Raw genomic sequence first — 20319 nt, forward strand, 5'->3', positions numbered from 1 at the left:
AGGGGTGGGTCCCCTCTGCACCCCCTTTTTTTTGGACACACCCCCCCCAAAAAAAACAACCAATGTGGTTCAAAGACTCATTTCCTGGAAATGGAGGGCGTGGGGGGAGGGGGCGGAGCCAGATGCCTGTGTCCCTTCTGTGAAGCTCCGCCCCCTTTCACCACCACCTCCAAAATGAGCGATTTCATGGAAATCAAGAAAAATTAAGGGGGGGGGGGCCTGGGCATGTTTTGGGGTTCCCCCAATATGGGGGTGTCCCCGGAAAGAGGGAGGGGCGAGAGAAGAGTGTCCCTCCCCCCCTCCTATGATGTCATATCCAGGAGGCCCCACCCCTCTGATGTCACTTCTGCCCCTAGGAAGTGGGGGAAGGGCGGCGGGCCCCACGGCGGCTCTTCAGGAGGAGGCGGAGCTGTGGGGGAGGGAAAGGGGTCAGGAGGTTTTGGGGTTTTTTTTTTCCCAAAATCCTGGGGTTTCACCCCAAAATCCTGGTGGGTCACCCCCCACTGTTGGGGGCGTGTCCAAAAATCCTGGGGTTCGACCCCAAAATCCTGGGGTTTGTCCCCAAAATCTTGTTGGGCACCCCAAAATTTTAAGGGGGAGACCAAAATCTTGAGGTTTGAGCCCCCCAAACCTGGGGAGGGGGACCCTAAAATATTGGGGTGAGTTTCAGAAAATTTGGGGGGTTGATCCCCAAATCCTGGGAATTGACCCCAAAATTTGGAGGGGGGGGAGCAAGAAGCCTGGGATTTGACCCCAAAATTGGGGTGCAGCAGCAGGTTTGGGGGTTCCAGGGGCCATTTTGGGGTGGAATGAGGCTATTTTGGGTCACAGAAGTAGGATTTGGGGGTTCCAGGGGTGATTTTGGGGTGCAGCAGCAGGATTTTGGGGTTCCAGGGGCGATTTTGGGGTGCATCATCATGATTTTGGGGATCAGCCGCAGGATTTTGGGGTGCCAGGCGTGATTTTGGAGTGCAATAGCAGGATTTTGGGGTTCCAAGGGCCATTTTGGGGTGCAGCAGCGGGATTTGGGGGCTCCAGGGGCCATTTTGGGGTGAATCATCACAATTTTGGGGTGCATCATCACGATTTTGGGGTTCAGCAGCAGGATTTTGGGGCGCCAGGGGTGATTTTGGGGTGCAATAGCAGGATTTTGGGGTTCCAAGGGCCATTTTGGGGTGCAGCAGCAGGATTTTGGGGTGCAGCAGCAGGATTTGGGGGCTCCAGAGGCCATTTTGGGTGCAATGGGGCCATTTCAGGGCAGAGGAGGATTTTGGGGTGCAGCAGCAGGATTTTGGGGTTCCAGAGGCCATTTTGGGGTGCAGCAGCGGGATTTTGGGGTGCAGCAGCAGGATTTTGGGGTTCCAGAGGCCATTTTGGGGTGCAATGGGGCCATTTCAGGGCAGAGCAGGATTTTGGGGTGCAGCAGCAGGATTTTGGGGTTCCAGAGGCCATTTTGGGGTGCAATGGGTCTATTTCAGGACACAGCAAAATTTTGGGATGCAGCAGCAGGATTTTGGGGTTCCAGTGACAACACTGGTGTGCAGCAGCAGGATTTTGGGGTGCAGCAGCAGGATTTTGGGGTTCCAGTGACGACACTGGGGTGCAGCAGCAGGATTTTGGGGTGCAGCAGCAGGATTTTGGGGTTCCAGTGACGACACTGGGGTGCAGCAGCAGGATTTTGGGGTGCAGCAGCACGAGTTTGGAATTCCAGGCGCTACTGGGGGGATTTTTTTGTTTCGCAGGCAGCAACGGCAGGATTTGGGGGTGCTAGCAGGTGGGGGGGGGGTGCCTGGATTTGGGGGGGCTCTGGGGGTCCCACCTGGTCCCCGGGGGGGGCCGGGGGGCAGCAGGCTGTGGGGCAGGTCGTGCTCCAGGTTGCGGGCGCCGGGGTCGGCCCCCCAGGCCAGAAGAAGTCGGACGAGGGGCTCCTGGCTCGGCCCCCCCGGCAGAGCCGCCGCCATGTGCAGGGGGGTGTTCCCGTGGGCCTGGGGGGGACGCGGGGGTCTCAGGGGACCCCCAAACCTCCCAGCCCCCCCCGGATCCCCCCCAGCCCCATAGATCCCCCGTAGGCAGCTCCAAACCCCATAGATCCCCCCAGCACCCCTAGAAACCCCTAGATCTCCCCATAGATCCACCTCCAACCCCCCCCTAGATCCACCATAGGGACCCCAAATCCCCTATAGGCACCCCATAGATCCCCCCAGCCCCATAGAGACCTCCAAACCCCATAGATCCCCCACAGCACCCCTAGAAACCCCTAGATCTCCCCATAGATCCACCTCCAACCCCCCCCAGATCCACCATAGGGACCCCAAATCCCCTATAGGCACCCCATAGATCCCCCCAGCCCCATAGATCCCCCGTAGGCACCTCCAAACCCCATAGACCCCCCCCAGCACCCCTAGAAACCCCTAGATCTCCCCATAGATCCACCATAGCCACCTCCCACCCCCCCATAGATCCCCCCTAGATATCCCAAAGCCCCCCTAGCCCCCCCCAGAACCCTGTAGACCCCATAGTTCCTCTGTAGGGCCCCATAGATCGCCCCCCAAGTCCCATAGCTCCCCCAAAGACCCCCCTAGACCCCATAATTCCCCCACAGGGCCCCATAGATCCCCTCCCCAAGCCCCATAGCCCCCCAAAACACCTCTAACTCCCCATAGATCCACCATCGATGCCCCCATAGACCCCCACAGCCCCCCCCAAAAGCCCCCTAGACCCCAAAATTCCTCCATAGGGCCCCATAGATCCCCCTCCGAGCCCCATAGGTGCCCCATAAGTGCCGGGGGAACCTCGTTACCTTCACGTTGACGAGGCGAGGGGCCACTCCGGGTTGGCGCAGGAGGAGGTGGGTCAAGGCCAGGTTCCCCCCCCTCACGGCCAAGTGCAACACGGTCTGGCTGCTCTTCATGTCCTGCCGGGGGGGGGACACCCAGGCGTCCGGGAGGGGGTCCCACCACCCCATTGACCCCCCCCAGGGGTCCCACCACCCCATTTTCCCCCCCCAGGCACCCAGGAGGGGGTCCCACCACCCCATTGACCCCCCCAAGGGTCCAGGAGGGGGTCCCACCACCCCATTGACCCCCCCCAGGGGTCCCACCACCCCATTGACCCCCCCCAGGCACCCAGGAAGGGGTCCCACCACCCCATTGACCCCTCCCCAGGGGTCCCACCACCCCATTTTCCCCCCCAGGCACCCAGGAAGGGGTCCCACCACCCTATTGACCCCCCCCAGGCACCCAGGAGGGGGTCCCACCACCCCATCGACCCCCCCCAGGGGTCCCACCACCCCATTTTCCCCCCCCAGGCACCCAGGAGGGGGTCCCACCACCCCATCGACCCCCCCCAGGGGTCCCACCACCCCATTTTCCCCCCCCAGGCACCCAGGAGTGGTTCCCACCACCCTTTTGACCCCCCCCAGGCACCCAGGAGGGGGTCCCACCACCCCATTGACCCCCCCCAAGTGACCCAGGGGTCCTGGGGGGGGACACACACGACACCCCCAGGCGTCGGTACCTGGCTGCCGCAGTCGGCCCCCATACGCAGCAACAACTCGACGCAGAGGAGCCGTTCTTGGGGGGTCGAAGTTGGGGGACCCCCCCCGGAAACCCCCCCGGTGTTACCCCCCCGCTCGCAGTGAGGCATTATGGGATAGGACGGCGCAGTGCAGAGGGGTCTGGCCTAGAGCGGGGGGGGGGGGGGAGAAGAGAAAATGGGGGGGGACGTCAGGATGGGAATCCCCCCCCCAAAATAGGCCCCCCCTGAAATTTGGGACCCTCCCAGGGACTCCCCCGAAATACAGACCCCCACCCCAAGGACCTTTCCAATATGACCCCCCCAACCAGGACCCCTAAACTGGGGACCCCCCCCAATAGGGACATCCCCGAAGTAGGGACCCCCTCCCACCAGAACCCCCCCCCAAGAGCTGCTCAAAATTGGGGACCCCCAGGGACTCTCCCAAACCATTGACCCCCCCATATTGAGGACCCCTCAAGTGGGACCCCCCCCCCCAAAAGACCCCCCCTAAATTGAGGACCCCTCAACTGTCACCCTCCCCATGGACAACCCCCCCAAACCAGGCACCCCCAAGACCCCCCCCCAAATTGGGGATCCCTCAATTGAGACACCCCCCAGGCCCAACCCCCCCAAAAAGCCATCCCCAAATTGGGGACCCCACCCCCTGGCCCCCCCCCCCCAAAATCAGAGACCCCCCCATTGGAACCCCTCTCCCACCCTGGCCCCCCCCCCCCAATTTTCTTGGCCCCCCCCCAATTTTCTGACCTTCGAAGTTTCTGGCCTCCACGTTCATGGGGACCCCCGATGACATCATGGCCTGGAAAGTGGGGGGGGGGGGGGGTGAGCACCCACACACCTGGGTGCACTTTTGAGGGTCCTGGGTGCCCATTGGGAGAGTTTTTGGGGTCCCCCCCAAAATTCAAGGGTCCCCCATAGGTGTTTTGGGCTCCCTCCTGGACCCCTGGGTGCCCTTTGGGATGGTTTTGGGGTCCCACCCGGATTCTGGGGTCCCCCATAGGTGTTTTGGGGTCCCACCCGGACACCTGCGTCCCCTCTGGGACGGTTTTGGGGTCCCTCCTGGACCCCTGGGTGCCCTTTGGGAGGGTTTTGGGGTCCCACCGGGATTCTGGGGTCCCCCATAGGTGTTTTGGGGTCCCTACCAGACACCTGGGTGCCCATTGGGGAAGGTTTTGGGGTCCCACCCAAATTCAAGGGTCCCCCATAGGTGTTTTGGGGGTCCCTCCCAGATATCTGGGTGCCATTTGGGAAGGTTTTGGGGTCCCTCCCGGACCCCTGGGTGCCCATTGGGAAGGTTTTGGGGTGCCACCCCGGATTCCAGGGTCCCCCATAGGTGTTTTGGGGTCCCACCCGGACACCTGCGTCCCCTCTGGGACAGTTTTGGGGTCCCTCCTGGACCCCTGGGTGCCCTTTGGGAGGGTTTTGGGGTCCCACCCGGATTCCAGGGTCTCCCATAGGTGTTTTGGGGTCCTTCCCATACCCCTGGGTGCCCTTTGGGAAGGTTTTGGGGTGCCACCCCGGATTCCAGGGTCCCCCATAGGTGTTTTGGGGTCCCACCCGGACACCTGCGTCCCCTCTGGGACAGTTTTGGGGTCCCTCCTGGACCCCTGGGTGCCCTTTGGGAGGGTTTTGGGGTCCCACCCGGATTCCAGGGTCCCCCATAGGTGTTTTGGGGTCCCACCCGGACCCCTGCATCCCCTCTGGGACGGTTTTGGGATCCCTCCGGACCCCTGGGAGCCCTTCGGGAAGATTTTGGGGCCCCACCCCGGACCCCTGGGTGCCCTTCTGGAAGATTTTGGGGTGCCACCCGGTTTCGGGGCTCCTACCTGGAGGACGCGGGGGAGCCCGTAGGTTGCGGCGAGGTGCAGCGCGGTCCGGCCCCGGTGGTCGGCGGCGTCGGGGTCGGCCCCCAGCGCCAGCAGGTCGCCCACCACCCCCCCCGCCGCCGCCGCCGCCGCCACCAGCAGCGGTGTCTGGGGGGGCAGGGGTCAGAGGTCACCCGACACCCCCCAGCACCTTACCCCCCCCCGGACCCCCAAAATCCCCCGAGAACCCAAATTATGACTCCGGTCCCCCATTTTCCCCCTATTACTCGATTATTACCCCTTATTAAGCCTTATTACCCCCTCATTAACCCTTATTAGCCCTCATTAACCCTTATTACTCCTCATTAACCCTTTTTACCGCTCATTAACCCTTATTACTCCTCATTAAACCTTTTTACCCCCTCATTAACCCTTATTATCCCTCATTAACCCTTATTACTCCTCATTAACACTTAATATCCCTCATTAACCCTTATTACCCCCTCATTAATCCTTATTAGCCCTCATTAACCCTTATTACTCCTCATTAACCCTTTTTACGCCCTCATTAACCCTTTTTACCCCTCATTAACCCTTTTTACCGCTCATTAACCCTTATTACTCCTCATTAACCCTTTTACCCCCTCATTAACCTTTATTAGCCCTCATTAACCCTTATTAGCCCTCATTAACCCTTTTTACCCCCTCATTAACCCTTATTACTCCTCATTAACCCTTTTTACCCCCTCATTAACCCTTATTACTCCTCATTAACCCTTTTTACCTCCTCATTAGCCCTTTTTACCGCTCATTAACCCTTATTACTCCTCATTAACCCTTTTTACCCCCTCATTAACCCTTATTATCCCTCATTAACCCTTATTACTCCTCATTAACCCTTTTTTACCCCCTCATTAACCCTTATTACTCTCATTAACCCTTTTTCCCCCCTCATTAACCTTTATTACCCCTCATTATCCCCTTATTGCCCTCTTTATTAATTCCCCCTTATTAATTACCCCTTATTACCCACTCTTCATCCCCTTATTAGCCCCTTATTAATTATCCCTTATTGTTTACCCCTTGTTACCCTGTTATTACCCCGTTATTACCCCGTTATCCCCCACAACCTTATTATTGAACCACTAGAACCCCGTTGTTACCCAATTATTAGCCCGTTATTACCCCATTATTGCCCCATTCCCTCCATAACCCCATTTTTAACCATTATTACCCCGTTATTACCCAATTATTACACTGTTATTACCTGTTATTGCCCCATAACCACATTTTATACCATATTAACCCCATGATTGTCCCGATTTTTACGCCCTTATTAACCCACTCACCCCATAACCTCATTATTAGCCCATTCTTACCCCCTCCTCCCGTTATTACCCCATTATTACCCAATATTACCCTGTTATTGCCCCCTTCCCCCATAACCCCATTTTTATAGCGTTAATTACCCAATTATACCCTGTTATTGCCCCCAACCCCATTTTATACCATTATTACCCCGTTACTGCCCCATAACCCCATTTTATACCATCATTACCCCGCTATTACCCAATTATTACCCCGTTGTTACCCCATTCCCCCGTAACCCCATTTTTATGCCTTTATCACCCAATTATTACCCAATTATTACCCAATTATCACCACGTCATTGCCCCATTCCCCCATAACCCCATTTTAATACCACTATTACCCCATTAATACCCAACTATTGCCCCCTTCTGCCCCGTAACCCCATTTTAATACCACTATTACCCCATTAACACCCAATCATTACCCCATGGCTGCCCCATAACCCCATTTTATACCACTATTAACCCCACTCTTACCCCAATTAGTCCCCCCTTATTACCCCCTCACCCCATAACCTCATTATTAGCCCATTCTTACCCCCTTCACCCCATTATTACCCAATTATTAACCAATTATTACCCCCGTATTGCCCCACAACCCATTTTCATACCATTATTACCCCGTTAGTACCTCGTTATTACCTGTTAGTGCCCCATAACCCATTTTATACTGTTATTACCCCATTAGTACCTCGTTATTACCCATATCCATTTTCATACCGTTGTTACCCCATTAGTACCTCGTTATTACCCTGTTATTGCCCCACAACCCATTTTTATACTGTTATTACCCATTAGCACCCTGCTATTACCCTGTTATTACCCCATAACCCATTTTATACTGTTATTACCCCACTAGTACGTCATTATTAACCCGTTATTGCCCCACAACCCCATTTTTATCCCCTTATTACCCCATTCTCACCCCGTTATTGCCCCATTCCCCCCATAACCCCATTTTATACCACTATTAACCCCACTCTTACCCCGATTAGTCCCCCCTTATTACCCCCCTTGCCCCATAACCTCATTATTAGCCCATTCTCACCCCCTTCACCCCATTATTACCCAATTATTACCCCGTTATTGCCCCATATCCCATTTTTATACTGTTATTACCCCATTAGTACCTCGTCATTGCCCCGTTATGCCCCATAACCCATTTTATACTGTTATTGCCCCATTAGTACCTCGTTATTACCCCATAACCCATTTTATACTGTTATTACCCCATTAGTACCTCGTTATTACCCCGTTATTGCCCCATAACCTTTTTTATACTATTACCCCATTAGTACCTCGTTATTACCCCGTTATTGCCCCACAACCCCATTTTTATCCCCTTATTGCCCCATTCTCACCCCATTCTTGCCCCGTTCCCATTTTATACCACTATTAACCCCTCTCTCACCCCGATTAGTCCCCCCTTATTACCCCCCGCGCCCCGTAACCTCACCAGTCGCCCCTTCTCACCCCCTCCGCCCCCATCCCCTCGCTCGAGACCCCCGTTATCACCCCCTTACGCCCCCCCCTCACCTTCCCGCGATGCTCGCGCAACTCCAGTTGCCCCAGCGCCTTGAAGGCCTCCGCGGCCGCCCGGGCCGGGGCCCGCAGCCCCCGCGCACACAGCACGTGCAGTAGCCTGGGGGTGGGAAATGGGGGTCGCGGGGGGTCCCCCAACTCCTCTTCCCCCCCCCAACTACCCCCAGCCCCCATAAGTACCCCCCCCAGGACTCGGAAGCCCAGGTCTTGTCCCGTTGACTCCTCCCAGTTGCCCCCGTTGACTTCCCGTCACTCTTATCGCCCCACATCTCTTGCCCCGTTGACCCCCCTGTTTGCCCCATTGACCCCCCCATTGATCCTGTTGACCCCCGTAACCCCTATAGACCCCCCCCGGGCATTATTGCCCCACATCCTGCCCCATTGACCCCTATTGATCTCCCATTGATCCTATTGACCCCCATGGCCCCTATAGACCCCCCCCGGGCATTATTGCCCCACATCCTGCCCCATTGACCCCTATTGACCCCCCATTGATCCTATTGACCCCCGTGACCCCTATAGACCCCCCCCGGCCCCTATTGCCCCCACGTCTTGCCCCATTGACCCCAACTGATCTCCCAATGACCCCCACGGCCCCCATAGACCCCCCCATGGACCCTATCGCCCCACATCCTGCCCCATTGACCCCTATTGATCCCCCCATTGATCCTATTGACCCCCATGACCCCTATAGACCCCCCCCAGGCATTATTGCCCCACATCCTGCCCCATTGACCCCTATTGATCCCCCATTGATCCTATTGACCCTCGTGACCCCTATAGACCCCCCCCCGGGCATTATTGCCCCACATCCTGCCCCATTGACCCCTATTGATCCCCCATTGATCCTATTGACCTCGTGACCCCTATAGACCCCCCCCCGGGCATTATTGCCCCACATCCTGCCCCATTGACCCCTATTGATCCCCCATTGATCCTATTGACCCTCGTGACCCCTATAGACCCCCCCCCGGGCATTATTGCCCCACATCCTGCCCCATTGACCCCTATTGATCCCCCATTGATCCTATTGACCCCCATGACCCCCCCCCGGCCCCTATTGCCCCCCCCTCCCCATCTTGCCCCATTGGCCCGCCCCCCCCCAGTTGACACTCCATGACCCCCATAGACCCCCCCCGGACCCATTTCCCCCCATTTTTTGCCCCGCTGTCCCCCCATTGATCCTCTTGACCCTCCCATTGCCCCCCAGCGCCCCCCCCCCCCGGTTGCCCCCCAACTCACGTGTCACCCTCCTCGTCCTGCCGCAGGAGTTCCCGGGGGTCCATGGCACGCACGGCGGCGCGGGCGGCTGCCAACTCCCCGGGGTCGGGGTCGGGGTCAGGGGTCAGCCCCCCCAGGGTGCCCCCCACGTCCCCCCCCGGAGCCAGCGGCTGGGGCCAGGGGGGCCTGGGGGGGCAAAGGGGGCTGCGGCCTAAGGGGATGCTGGGGTCAGAGGTCAAGGGGTGGGGTGCCGCGGCCCCTATGACCTCCCTATCGCTCCAGTTGACCCCCATTGACCCCCCAATGCCCCCGTTGACCCCCAAAGCCCCTTCTGCCCCCCATATCCTGCCCCACTGACCCCCCATTGACCCCGTTGACCCCCATTGACCCCATTGACCCCCAAAACCCTTCCTGCCCCCCATATCCCGCCCCACTGACCCCCCCATTGACCCCGTTGACCCCCAAAACCCCTGCTGCCCCCATATCCTGCCCCACTGACCCCCCATTGGCCCCATTGACCCCCCGTTGACCCCCCATTGACCCCGTTGACCCCCAAAACCCTTCCTGCCCCCATATCCCGCCCCACTGACCCCCCATTGACCCCTATTGACCCCCATTGACCCCATTGACCCCCAAAACCCTTCCTGCCCCATATCCTGCCCCACTGACCCCCCCATTGACCCCGTTGACCCCCAATTGACCCCATTGACCCCCAAAACCCTTCCTGCCCCAGATCCCGCCCCACTGACCCCCCATTGACCCCGTTGACCCCCCATTGACCCCAGTGACCCCCAAAACCCCTCCTGCCCCCCATATCCCGCCCACTGACCCCCCCATTGACCCCGTTGACCCCCCATTGACCCCATTGACCCCCAAAACCCTTCCTGCCCATATCCTGCCCCACTGACCCCCCATTGACCCCGTTGACCCCCCATTGACCCCATTGACCCCAAAACCCCTCCTGCCCCCCATATCCCGCCCCACTTACCCCCCATTGACCCCCATTGACCCCCATTGACCCCGTTGACCCCCCAAACCCCTCCTGCCCCCCATATCCCGCCCCACTGACCCCCCCATTGACCCCGTTGACCCCCCACTGACCCCCAAAGCCCCCCCCACTCACCTGACAGCCCCCCAAGTTGGGGGGTCCTCCCCCATAAGCCCCCCCGGGCCGCCGTGGGGCACGGGGGGGGCCCCACAGGGGTTGGGGGTCACGAGGGGGGGGTCCGGGCCAGGGGACACCAGGGGACGGGGACGGGACGGGGGCACCTGGTGGGGGGGGACACGGGGTGAGGGGGGGATACTGGGACATTGGGGGGGATACTGGGGACATTGGGGGGATACTGGGGACAATGGGGGTTGATACTGGGGACATTGGAGGGGATACTGGGGACAATGGGGGGGATACTGGGGACAATGGGGGGGATATTGGGGACAATGGGGGGATACTGGGGACAATGGGGGGATATTGGGGACAATGGGGGGATATTGGGGACATTGGGGGATACTGGGGGGATACTGGGGACAATAGGGGGATACTGGGGACAATGGGGGGATATTGGGGACAATGGGGGATACTGGGGGGATACTGGGGACAATGGGGGGGGACAATGGGGGGATACTGGGGACAAGGGGGGGATACTGGGGACAATGGGGGGGATATTGGGGACCATGGGGGATACTGGGGGGATACTGGGGACAATAGGGGGATACTGGGACAATGGGGGGATACTGGGGACAATCGGGGGATATTGGGGACAATGGGGGGATAATGGGGACAATGTGGGGGACAATGGGGGATACTGGGGACAAAGGCGGGATACTGGGGACATTGGTGGGGGATACTGGGGACAATGGGGGGATACTGGGGACAGTGGGGGGGATACTGGGGACATTGGGGGGATACTGGGACAAGGGGGGATACTGGGGACAATGGGGGGATACTGGGGACAATAGGGGATACTGGGGACAATGGGGGGATACTGGGGACAATGGGGGACATGGGGGGCACGGGGGGGTGTTGGGGACATTGGGGGGGGACACGGGGGGGGGATGAGGGGGACACGGAACGGGGGGGGGTCAAAGGTCACTCACCAGCCGGGGGGCACAGGGGGGGCACGGTCGAACCCTGGGGGGGGCAGGGGGAAAGGGGGGGGGGACAGCGTGGGGGGTCAACACCAGGAGGGGGGGAGGGGACACAGACCCGGGGGGGGGGCATGTGTCTGGGGGGGGGGCGCCCCCCCCGGGGGTCTGGGTCCCCTATGGGGGGGGGGCACTTACCGGGGGTCTCCCCCCCTCGCTCTGCTGCTGTCTCAGCACCTTTAGGAGCTGCTTCACCGTCTGGGGGGGGGGACGCGGGGGGGCGACCACCTTGGGGGGGGGGAAAAGAGGGGTCACCCCAATGTTTGGGTGCCCCCCCCAAACTCCTGGGTGCCCCCCCCGAACCTCCTGGGTGCCCCCCCCAAAGTCCTGGGTGCCCCCCCAAGTGCTGGGTGCCCCTCCAAAACTCTTGGGTGCCCCCCCCCCAAAACACCTGGGTGCCCCCCCTCAACAACTGGGTGCCCCCCCAAACACCTGGGTGCCCCCCCGAAGTGCTGGGTGCCCCCCCCGAAACTCTTGGGTGCCCCCCCCCAAACCCCCCTGGGTGCCCCCCCCAAGTGCTGGGTGCCCCCCCAACCACCTGGGTGCCCCCCCCCAAAACTCCTGGGTGCCCCCCCCGGGACTCCTGGGTGCCCCCCCCCTCTCTTTCGGCGGGGGCGGGGGGGGGGGAGAAGAGCAGCGGAGTGTGCCGTGGAATCCCCCGTGCCTACGTCACGGGGATTCCCACCACGTCATCACCCGCCTCCGCTGGCCACGCCCCCCTCCCCTCGGGGATCTCCCCCCCCCCAAAAAAAAAGGAAGACCGCGTGGGGGGGGACCCACGGTCCGGGGAATTCCCCCCCCCCCCAATTAAAGGGCCCGCACCCCCCCCGGGTTCTTCTTAAGGGGCCGCGCACCGCTCTTAAAGGGCCAGCGACCCCTTTTTATCTTAAAGGGAGAGTCGACCCCCCCCCGCCAAAAGCGGAGCCCACCCCATGCTTCTTAAAGGGACAGCGCCCCCGAAAAGCGGGTCTTAAAGGGCCAGCGTCCCCCTCCCCAGGTCTCTTAAAGAGCCAGCGCCCCCAAAAAAACGGGTCTTAAAGGGCCAGCCACCCCCAAAAGCGGGTCTTAATGGGCCAGCATCCCTGAACAGTAGGTCTTAAAGGGCCAGCATCCCCCTCCCCGGGAGTCTCTTAAAGGGCCAACGCCCCTGAAAAGCAGGTCTTAAAGGGCCAGCACCCCCCAAAAAGCAGGTCTTAAAGGGCCAGCACCCCCAAAAAGCAGGTCTTAAAGGGCCAGCACTCCCAAAAAGCAGGTCTTAAAGGACCAGCAGCCCCCTCCCCCAGGTCTCTTAAAGGGCCAGCACCCCTGAAAAGCAGGTCTTAAAGGGCCATCGCCCCTGAAAAGCAGGTCTTAAAGGGCCAGCAACCCCTAAAAGCAGGTTTTAAAGGACCAGCATCCCTGAAAAGCGGGTCTTAAAGGGCCAGCACCCCCCAAAAAAGTAGGTCTTAAAGGGCCAGCGTCCCCCAAACCCATGTCTTAAAGGACCAGCATCCCCTTCCCAATCCTCTTAAAGGGCCAGCATCCCCTTCCCAGTCCCCTTAAAGGGCCAGCGCCCCCTAAAAGCAGGCCTCGAGAGGCCAACCTCTCCCTCCCTGACCTCTTAAAGGGCCAGCGTCCCCTCCCAGGTTTCTTACGGGACCGAGGCCTTGCGGGCCTCTTAAAGGGCCAGCGTCCCCCCTCCACCGCCACCCCCTTTATGGCCTTAAAGGGCCGGCGCCCCACGTACCTCTCTGGGGTCGCATCCCGCCGGGGTCGAGGTGGAAATGGGGCCAGGCCGAGACCGGGGACCGTTATAGGAAGGGGGGGGGGGTGGGGGGGGTGGGGGTGAGGGTGGGGCGATGCCCCGCCCCGGAGGGAAACGCCACCCATGTCACCGCAGGGACGGGTGACATAGGTCGAGGGCGGGGCTTAAGGCTGCCTATAGGCGACTATAGGATGCTTGGGTCCTATGGGTGGGTGGGGGGGGGCACCCAGATTTTTGGGGTTCCCCACCCACACCCATGCCTTGGGGGGGGGGGGGTTGTGTCACAGGCAGGTGTGAGTCGTCCGGCCGCCGGGGTTCGCCCCCGCATGACGTCATCGGAGCAGAAGTACCCCTCCCCCACGAAGGGGGCTGGCCCTTTAAGGGCTTTCCCACCCCCCCCCCAAAAAAAAAAAAAAAATATATCCCACCCCCACGCTGAAGGGGTGGCCCCCAAGTTTAAGGGGACCCAGGCATCTGGGTACACCCCCCCCCCCCGCAATCAAATAAAAGGGGTGGGGTATGCTAATGAGGAGGGGCGGGGCTTGGGGGGCGGGGCTAATGCTTTAAAGGGTCCAGAGACCCACCCCCATCTCTTGACATTCTTGAAGACCCAAGACCACCAGCCTTTATTGGGGGGTGACACACAACTGGGGGGGGGTCCCCCAATTTCTTAAGACCCCCCCCCGCCCCATAACCACCATCTTTGGGGTGTCGCTGCCCCACGGGACCCCCATCTCCCACCCAAAATGATCATGAGACCCACCACCACCTTGACGTTCTTGAAGACCCAAGACCACCAGCCTTTATTGGGGGGGTGACACACAACTGGGGGGGGGTCCCCCAATTTCTCAAGACCCCCCCCGCCCCATAACCACCAACTTTGGGGGTGTCGCTGCCCCACAGGACCCCCACCCAACCCCAGAACATCATGAGACCCACCACCATCTTGACGTTCTCTTGAAGACCCCCCAAGACGACCAGCCTTTATTGGGGGGTGACACACATTTGGGGGGGGTCCCCCCAATTTCTCAAGACCCCCCCCGCCCCATAACCACCACTTTGGGGGTGTCGCTGCCCCACGGGACCCCCACCCAACCCCAGAACATGACGAGACCCACCACCACCTTGACGTTCTTGAAGACCCAAGACCACCAGCCTTTATTGGGGGGGTGACACACAACTGGGGGGGGGGTCCCCCAATTTCTCAAGACCCCCCCCCACCCCATAACCACCATCTTGGGGGGGGTGGGGGCTGTTCACTCCTCCCCTTGCCACCAGTGGTAGAGCTGGTCGGTGAGGATGCCGGTGTAGGTCACGACCGCCACCGCCCCCGTCTTGTAGGCGTTCCTGGGGAGCCGTAGGGATCTCGGGGTCACCCTTGGGTGCCCACCCAACGTCGTTGGGGGGGGGGTTCGGGGAGGGGGGGGTGCTAGCACCCCGTTTACCCGGATCTTCTCTTGGGCCGAAGGAAGGCGGAGACGTTCCAGGAGGTCACCGGCCGCCGAACCCGCTTGACCCAGGTAGCCGGCGGCGGCGGCGCGGAGTTGGGTGAGGGGGGCCGGGGGGGGTGGGGAGCGGGGTGGGGGCGGCGGAGGTGGCTGTGGGGGGTGGGGGGAAGAGTGAGATGGGGGGGGGTTGGGTGCTGGGGGGGGTCTGGGTGGGATTTTGGGGTGTAATGGGAGGGGGTCTGGGTGCTGGTGGGGGTCTGGGTGGGATTTGGGGTGCAATGGGAGGGGGTCTGGGTGCTGGGGTGGGGGTCTGGGTGGGATTTGGGGTGGCATGGGTGGGGGTCTGGGTGCTGGGGTGGGGGACTGGGTGGGATTTGGGGTGTAATGGGAGGGGGTCTGGGTGCTGGGGGGGTCTGGGTGGGATTTGGGGTGACATGGGAGGGGGTCTGGGTGCTGGGGGGGTCTGGGTGGGATTGGGGTGCAATGGGAGGGGGTCTGGGTGCTGGGGTGGGGGACTGGGTGGGATTTGGGGTGTAATGGGAGGGGGTCTGGGTGCTGGGGGTGTCTGGGTGGGATTGGGGTGACATGGGTGGGGGTCTGGGTGGGATTTGGGGTGTAATGGGAGGGGGGTCTGGGTGCTGGGGGGGGGTCTGGGTGGGATTTGGGGTGACATGGGTGGGGGTCTGGGTGCTGGGGGGGGTCTGGGTGGGATTGGGCTGTAATGGAGGGGGTCTGGGTGCTGGGGGGATTTGGGGTGACATGGGTGGGGGTCTGGGTGGGATTGGGCTGTAATGGGAGGGGGTCTGGGTGCTGGGGTGGGGGTCTGGGTGGGATTTGGGTGACATGGGTGGGGGTCTGGGTGGGATTTGGGGTGACATGGGTGGGGGTCTGGGTGTGATTGGGGTGCAATGGGAGGGGGTCTGGGTGCTGGGGTGGGGGTCTGGGTGGGATTTGGGGTGACATGGGTGGGGGACTGGGTGGGATTTGGGGTGTAATGGGAGGGGGTTTGGGTGCTGGGGGGGGTCTGGGTGGGATTTGGGGTGTAATGGGAGGGGGTTTGGGTGCTGGGGGGGTCTGGGTGGGATTTGGGTGACATGGGTGGGGGTCTGGGTGGGATTGGGGTGTAATGGGAGGGGGCCTGGGTGCTGGCGGGGGTCTGGGTGGGATTTGGGGTGACATGGGTGGGGGACTGGGTGGGATTTGGGGTGTAATGGGAGGGGGTTTGGGTGCTGGGGGGGTCTGGGTGGGATTTGGGATGTAATGGGAGGGGGTTTGGGTGCTGGGGGGGTCTGGGTGGGATTTGGGTGACATGGGTGGGAGTCTGGGTGGGATTGGGCTGTAATGGGAGGGGGTCTGGGTGCTGGGGTGGGGGTCTGGGTGGGATTTGGGTGACATGGGTGGGGGTCTGGGTGGGATTTGGGGTGACATGGGTGGGGGTCTGGGTGTGATTGGGGTGCAATGGGAGGGGGTCTGGGTGCTGGGGTGGGGGTCTGGGTGGGATTTGGGGTGACATGGGTGGGGGACTGGGTGGGATTTGGGGTGTAATGGGAGGGGGTTTGGGTGCTGGGGGGGGTCTGGGTGGGATTTGGGGTGTAATGGGAGGGGGTTTGGGTGCTGGGGGGGTCTGGGTGGGATTTGGGTGACATGGGTGGGGGTCTGGGTGGGATTGGGGTGTAATGGGAGGGGGCCTGGGTGCTGGCGGGGGTCTGGGTGGGATTTGGGGTGACATGGGTGGGGGACTGGGTGGGATTTGGGGTGTAATGGGAGGGGGTTTGGGTGCTGGGGGGGTCTGGGTGGGATTTGGGGTGTAATGGGAGGGGGTTTGGGTGCTGGGGGGGTCTGGGTGGGATTTGGGATGTAATGGGAGGGGGTTTGGGTGCTGGGGGGGTCTGGGTGGGATTTGGGTGACATGGGTGGGAGTCTGGGTGGGATTGGGCTGTAATGGGAGGGGGTCTGGGTGCTGGGGTGGGGGTCTGGCTGAGATTTGGGTGACATGGGTGGGGGTCTGGGTGGGATTGGGGTGTAATGGCAGGGGGTCTGGGTGCTGGGGGGGGTCTGGGTGGGATTGGGGTGCAATGGTAGGGGGTCTGGGTGCTGGGGTGGGGGTCTGGGTGCTGGGGTGGGGGACTGGGTGGGATTTGGGGTGTAATGGGAGGGGGTCTGGGTGCTGGGGGTGTCTGGGTGGGATTGGGGTGACATGGGTGGGGGTCTGGGTGGGATTTGGGGTGTAATGGGAGGGGGGTTTGGGTGCTGGGGGGGTCTGGGTGGGATTTGGGGTGGCATGGGTGGGGGTCTGGGTGCTGGGGTGGGGGACTGGGTGGGATTTGGGGTGTAATGGGAGGGGGTCTGGGTGCTGGGGGTGTCTGGGTGGGATTGGGGTGACATGGGTGGGGGTCTGGGTGGGATTTGGGGTGTAATGGGAGGGGGGTTTGGGTGCTGGGGGGGTCTGGGTGGGATTTGGGGTGTAATGGGAGGGGGTCTGGGTGGGATTTGGGGTGACATGGGTGGGGGTCTGGGTGCTGGGGTGGGGGTCTGGGTGGGATTTGGGTGCAATGGGTGGGGGTCTGGGTGGGATTTGGGTGACATGGGTGGGGGACTGGGTGGGATTTGGGGTGACATGGGTGGGGGTCTGGGTGGGATTTGGGGTGTAATGGGAGGGGGTCTGGGTGCTGGGGGTGTCTGGGTGGGATTTGGGTGACATGGGTGGGGGTCTGGGTGGGATTTGGGGTGTAATGGGAGGGGGTTTGGGTGCTGGGGGGGGTCTGGGTGGAATTTGGGGTGACATGGGTGGGGGTCTGGGTGCTGGGGTGGGGGTCTGGGTGGGATTGGGGTGACATGGGTGGGGGTCTGGGTGGGATTGGGGTGACATGGGAGGGGGTCTGGGTGCTGGGGGGGGTCTGGGTGGGATTTGGGGTGCAATGGGAGGGGGTCTGGGTGCTGGGGGGGGTCTGGGTGGGATTGGGGTGCAATGGGAGGGGGTCTGGGTGCTGGGGTGGGGGACTGGGTGGGATTTGTGGTGTAATGGGAGGGGGTCTGGATGCTGGAGTGGGGGGGCGTGTCTGGCTGGGATTAGGGTGCCATGGGTGGGGGTCTGGGTGCCGGGGGGGGGGTCTCACCCGAGCAGAGCAGCAGGAGGAGCAGAAGCGAAGCCGCCATCGATTTGGGGTGCGCCCGGGCCATGCTCTGCCCACCGACACCCCCAAAATGAGCCGGGGGGGGGGGGCACCACCCCACCCCCCCCTCCCCAATTTCCCACCCCCCCCTTCCCCATCTATTTAGGGGTTCCCCCCCCCCCCCCAGCACCCACCAGTGGTGGCGGCCGCTCAGTTCCCCTCCCCCACCCTGGGCCCCCCCCATTTATAAGGGTGGGGGGGGCGGGGCTGGGGGGGGGAGGGGGGGGCAAAGTCCGGGTCAACAGAGCGGGGGGCGAGGCCGGGGGGGGGGAGGGGAGGGGGGGAGGGGTGCAACCCCTCCAGGGTTAAAAAAAAAAAAAAAAGGGGGGGGGCACCCCAGGTCTTGCAATTTCCCCCCCCATTGCACCCCAGTTTTGCACCTGCAATGGGTGTTCCCCACATCTTGCACCCCCCACCCCATTGCACCCCATTTTTGCAGGTGTAATGGGTGCACCCCCCCCTGCACCCCAGTTTTTCACCTGCAATTGGTGCCCCCCCACATCTTGCACCCCCCCCATTGCACCCCACTTTTGCCTGTGCAATGGGTGCACCCCACCCCATTGCACCCCAGTTTTGCACCTGCAATGGGTGCACCCCCCCCGCACCCCATTTTTGCAGGTGCAATGGGTGCCCCCCACATCTTGCACCCCCCCCACCCCCATTGCACCCCACTTTTGCCTGTGCAATGGGTGCACCCCCCCTGCACCCCAGTTTTTCACCTGCAATTGGTGCCCCCCACATCTTGCACCCCCCACCCCATTGCACCCCATTTTTGCCTGTGCAATGGGTGCACCCCCCCTGCACCCCAGTTTTTCACCTGCAATGGGTGCCCCCCACATCTTGCACCCCCCCACCCCATTGCACCCCACTTTTGCCTGTGCAATGGGTGCACCCCACCCCATTGCACCCCAGTTTTGCACCTGCAGTGGGTGCCCCCCACATCTTGCACCCCCCACCCCATTGCACCCCATTTTTGCACCTGCAATGGGTGCACCCCCCCCGCACCCCATTTTTGCAGGTGCAATGGGTGCACCCCACATCTTGCACCCCCCCACCCCATTGCACCCCATTTTTTCACTTGTAATGGGTGCACCCCCCCCTGCACCCCACTTTTGCAGGTGCAATGGGTGCCCCCCCACATCTCGCCCCCCCCCCCCCGCAGCTGATTGGCCGGTGATCTGCGCGTTGCGTCACACCCCCCCGCCCCCCCCCCCGCCCCCCCAGCATTTGCGTCACTCCTCCCGCGGGTTGCGTCATACCCCCGGGCGTTGCACCCCAATAGCGACTGCACCCCCATATCCAGCAGCCAGGGGGCACCCAGAGGTGGCTGTTGGGGGGCGGGGGGGGTCTTATTGGGGGTGCAGGGTGCCCTTTAGGGGTGCTGGGTGCCCTTTCAGGGTGCTCAGTGGTGGTTATTGGGGTGCAGGGGGTCTTTTTGGGGTGCAGGGTGCCCTTTAGGGGTGCTGGGTGCCCTTCTGGGGTGCTCAGTGCCTGTTACTCGGGGTGTAAGGTGTCCTTTTGGGGTGCAGGGTGCCCTTTAGGGGTGCTGGGTGCCCTTTTGGGGTGCTCAGTGCCTGTTATTGGGGTGCATGGGGTCTTTTTGGGGTGCGGGGGGTCATTTTGGGGTGCTCAGTGGTGGTTATTGGGGTGCAGGGAGTCCTTTTGGGGTGCTCAGTGCGGGTTATTGGGGTGCAGGGGGTCCTTTTGGGGTGCTCGGTGCCCTTTTGGGGTGTTCAGTGCTGGTTTTTTGGGGTGCAGAGTGTCATTTTGGGGTGCAGGATGTCCCATTGGGGTGCTCAGTGCTGCTTATTGGGGTGCAGGGGGTCCTTTTGGGGTGCTGGGTGCCCTTCTGGGGTGCAGGGTGCCCTTTTGGGGTGCTCAGTGCTGGTTATTGTGGTGCAGGGGGTCCTTTTGGGGTGCTCAGTGGTGGTTATTGGGGTGCAAGGTGTCCTTTTGGGGTGCCGGGTGCCCTTTTGGGGTGCTCAGTGCCTGTTATTGGGGTGCTGGGTGTCCTTTTGGGGTGCTCGGTGCCCTTTTGGGGTGTTCAGTGCTAGTTTTTGGGGTGCAGAGTGTCATTTTGGGGTGCAGGATGTCCCATTGGGGTGATCAGTGCTGGTTATTGGGGTGCAGGGGGTCTTTTTGGGGTGCAGGGGGTCCTTTGGGGTGCTGGGTGCCCTTCTGGGGTGCAGAGTGCACTTTAGGGGTGCTGGGTGCCCTTTTGGGGTGCTCAGTGCCTGTTATTGGGGTGCCAGGTGCCCTTTTGGGGTGCTCAGTGCCTGTTATTGGGGTGCAGAGTGCCCATAAAGGGGTGCTGGGTGTCCTTTCAGGGTGCTGGGTGCC

The 20319-nt window shown here is 61.4% G+C and overlaps 2 protein-coding genes across 2 annotated transcripts; both read right to left on the minus strand.

Annotated features, from left to right (window-relative positions):
• Positions 1-238: 238 nt before the first annotated feature.
• LOC128138396 (NF-kappa-B inhibitor delta-like) lies at positions 239-14303 on the minus strand. The gene is given in 12 exon segments (XM_052779673.1): positions 239-409; positions 1820-1834; positions 1836-1985; positions 2801-2914; positions 3517-3582; positions 3584-3681; positions 4282-4333; positions 5361-5507; positions 8246-8351; positions 9494-9642; positions 11753-11812; positions 14238-14303. Coding segments are annotated over 12 exon segments (1080 nt in total). The 3' UTR covers positions 239-352.
• A 180-nt stretch (positions 14304-14483) lies between these two features.
• On the minus strand, positions 14484-17989 carry LOC128138397 (apolipoprotein C-II-like; the record flags this gene model as incomplete). The annotated part of the gene is made up of 3 exons (XM_052779674.1): positions 14484-14704; positions 14804-14956; positions 17923-17989. Coding segments are annotated over 3 exons (310 nt in total), but the record flags the coding sequence as incomplete, so codon positions are not given.
• Between the last annotated feature and the right edge of the window lie 2330 nt (positions 17990-20319).

This window comes from Harpia harpyja, unplaced genomic scaffold (genome assembly GCF_026419915.1).
Source record: "Harpia harpyja isolate bHarHar1 unplaced genomic scaffold, bHarHar1 primary haplotype scaffold_397, whole genome shotgun sequence".
NCBI lineage: Eukaryota > Metazoa > Chordata > Aves > Accipitriformes > Accipitridae > Harpia > Harpia harpyja.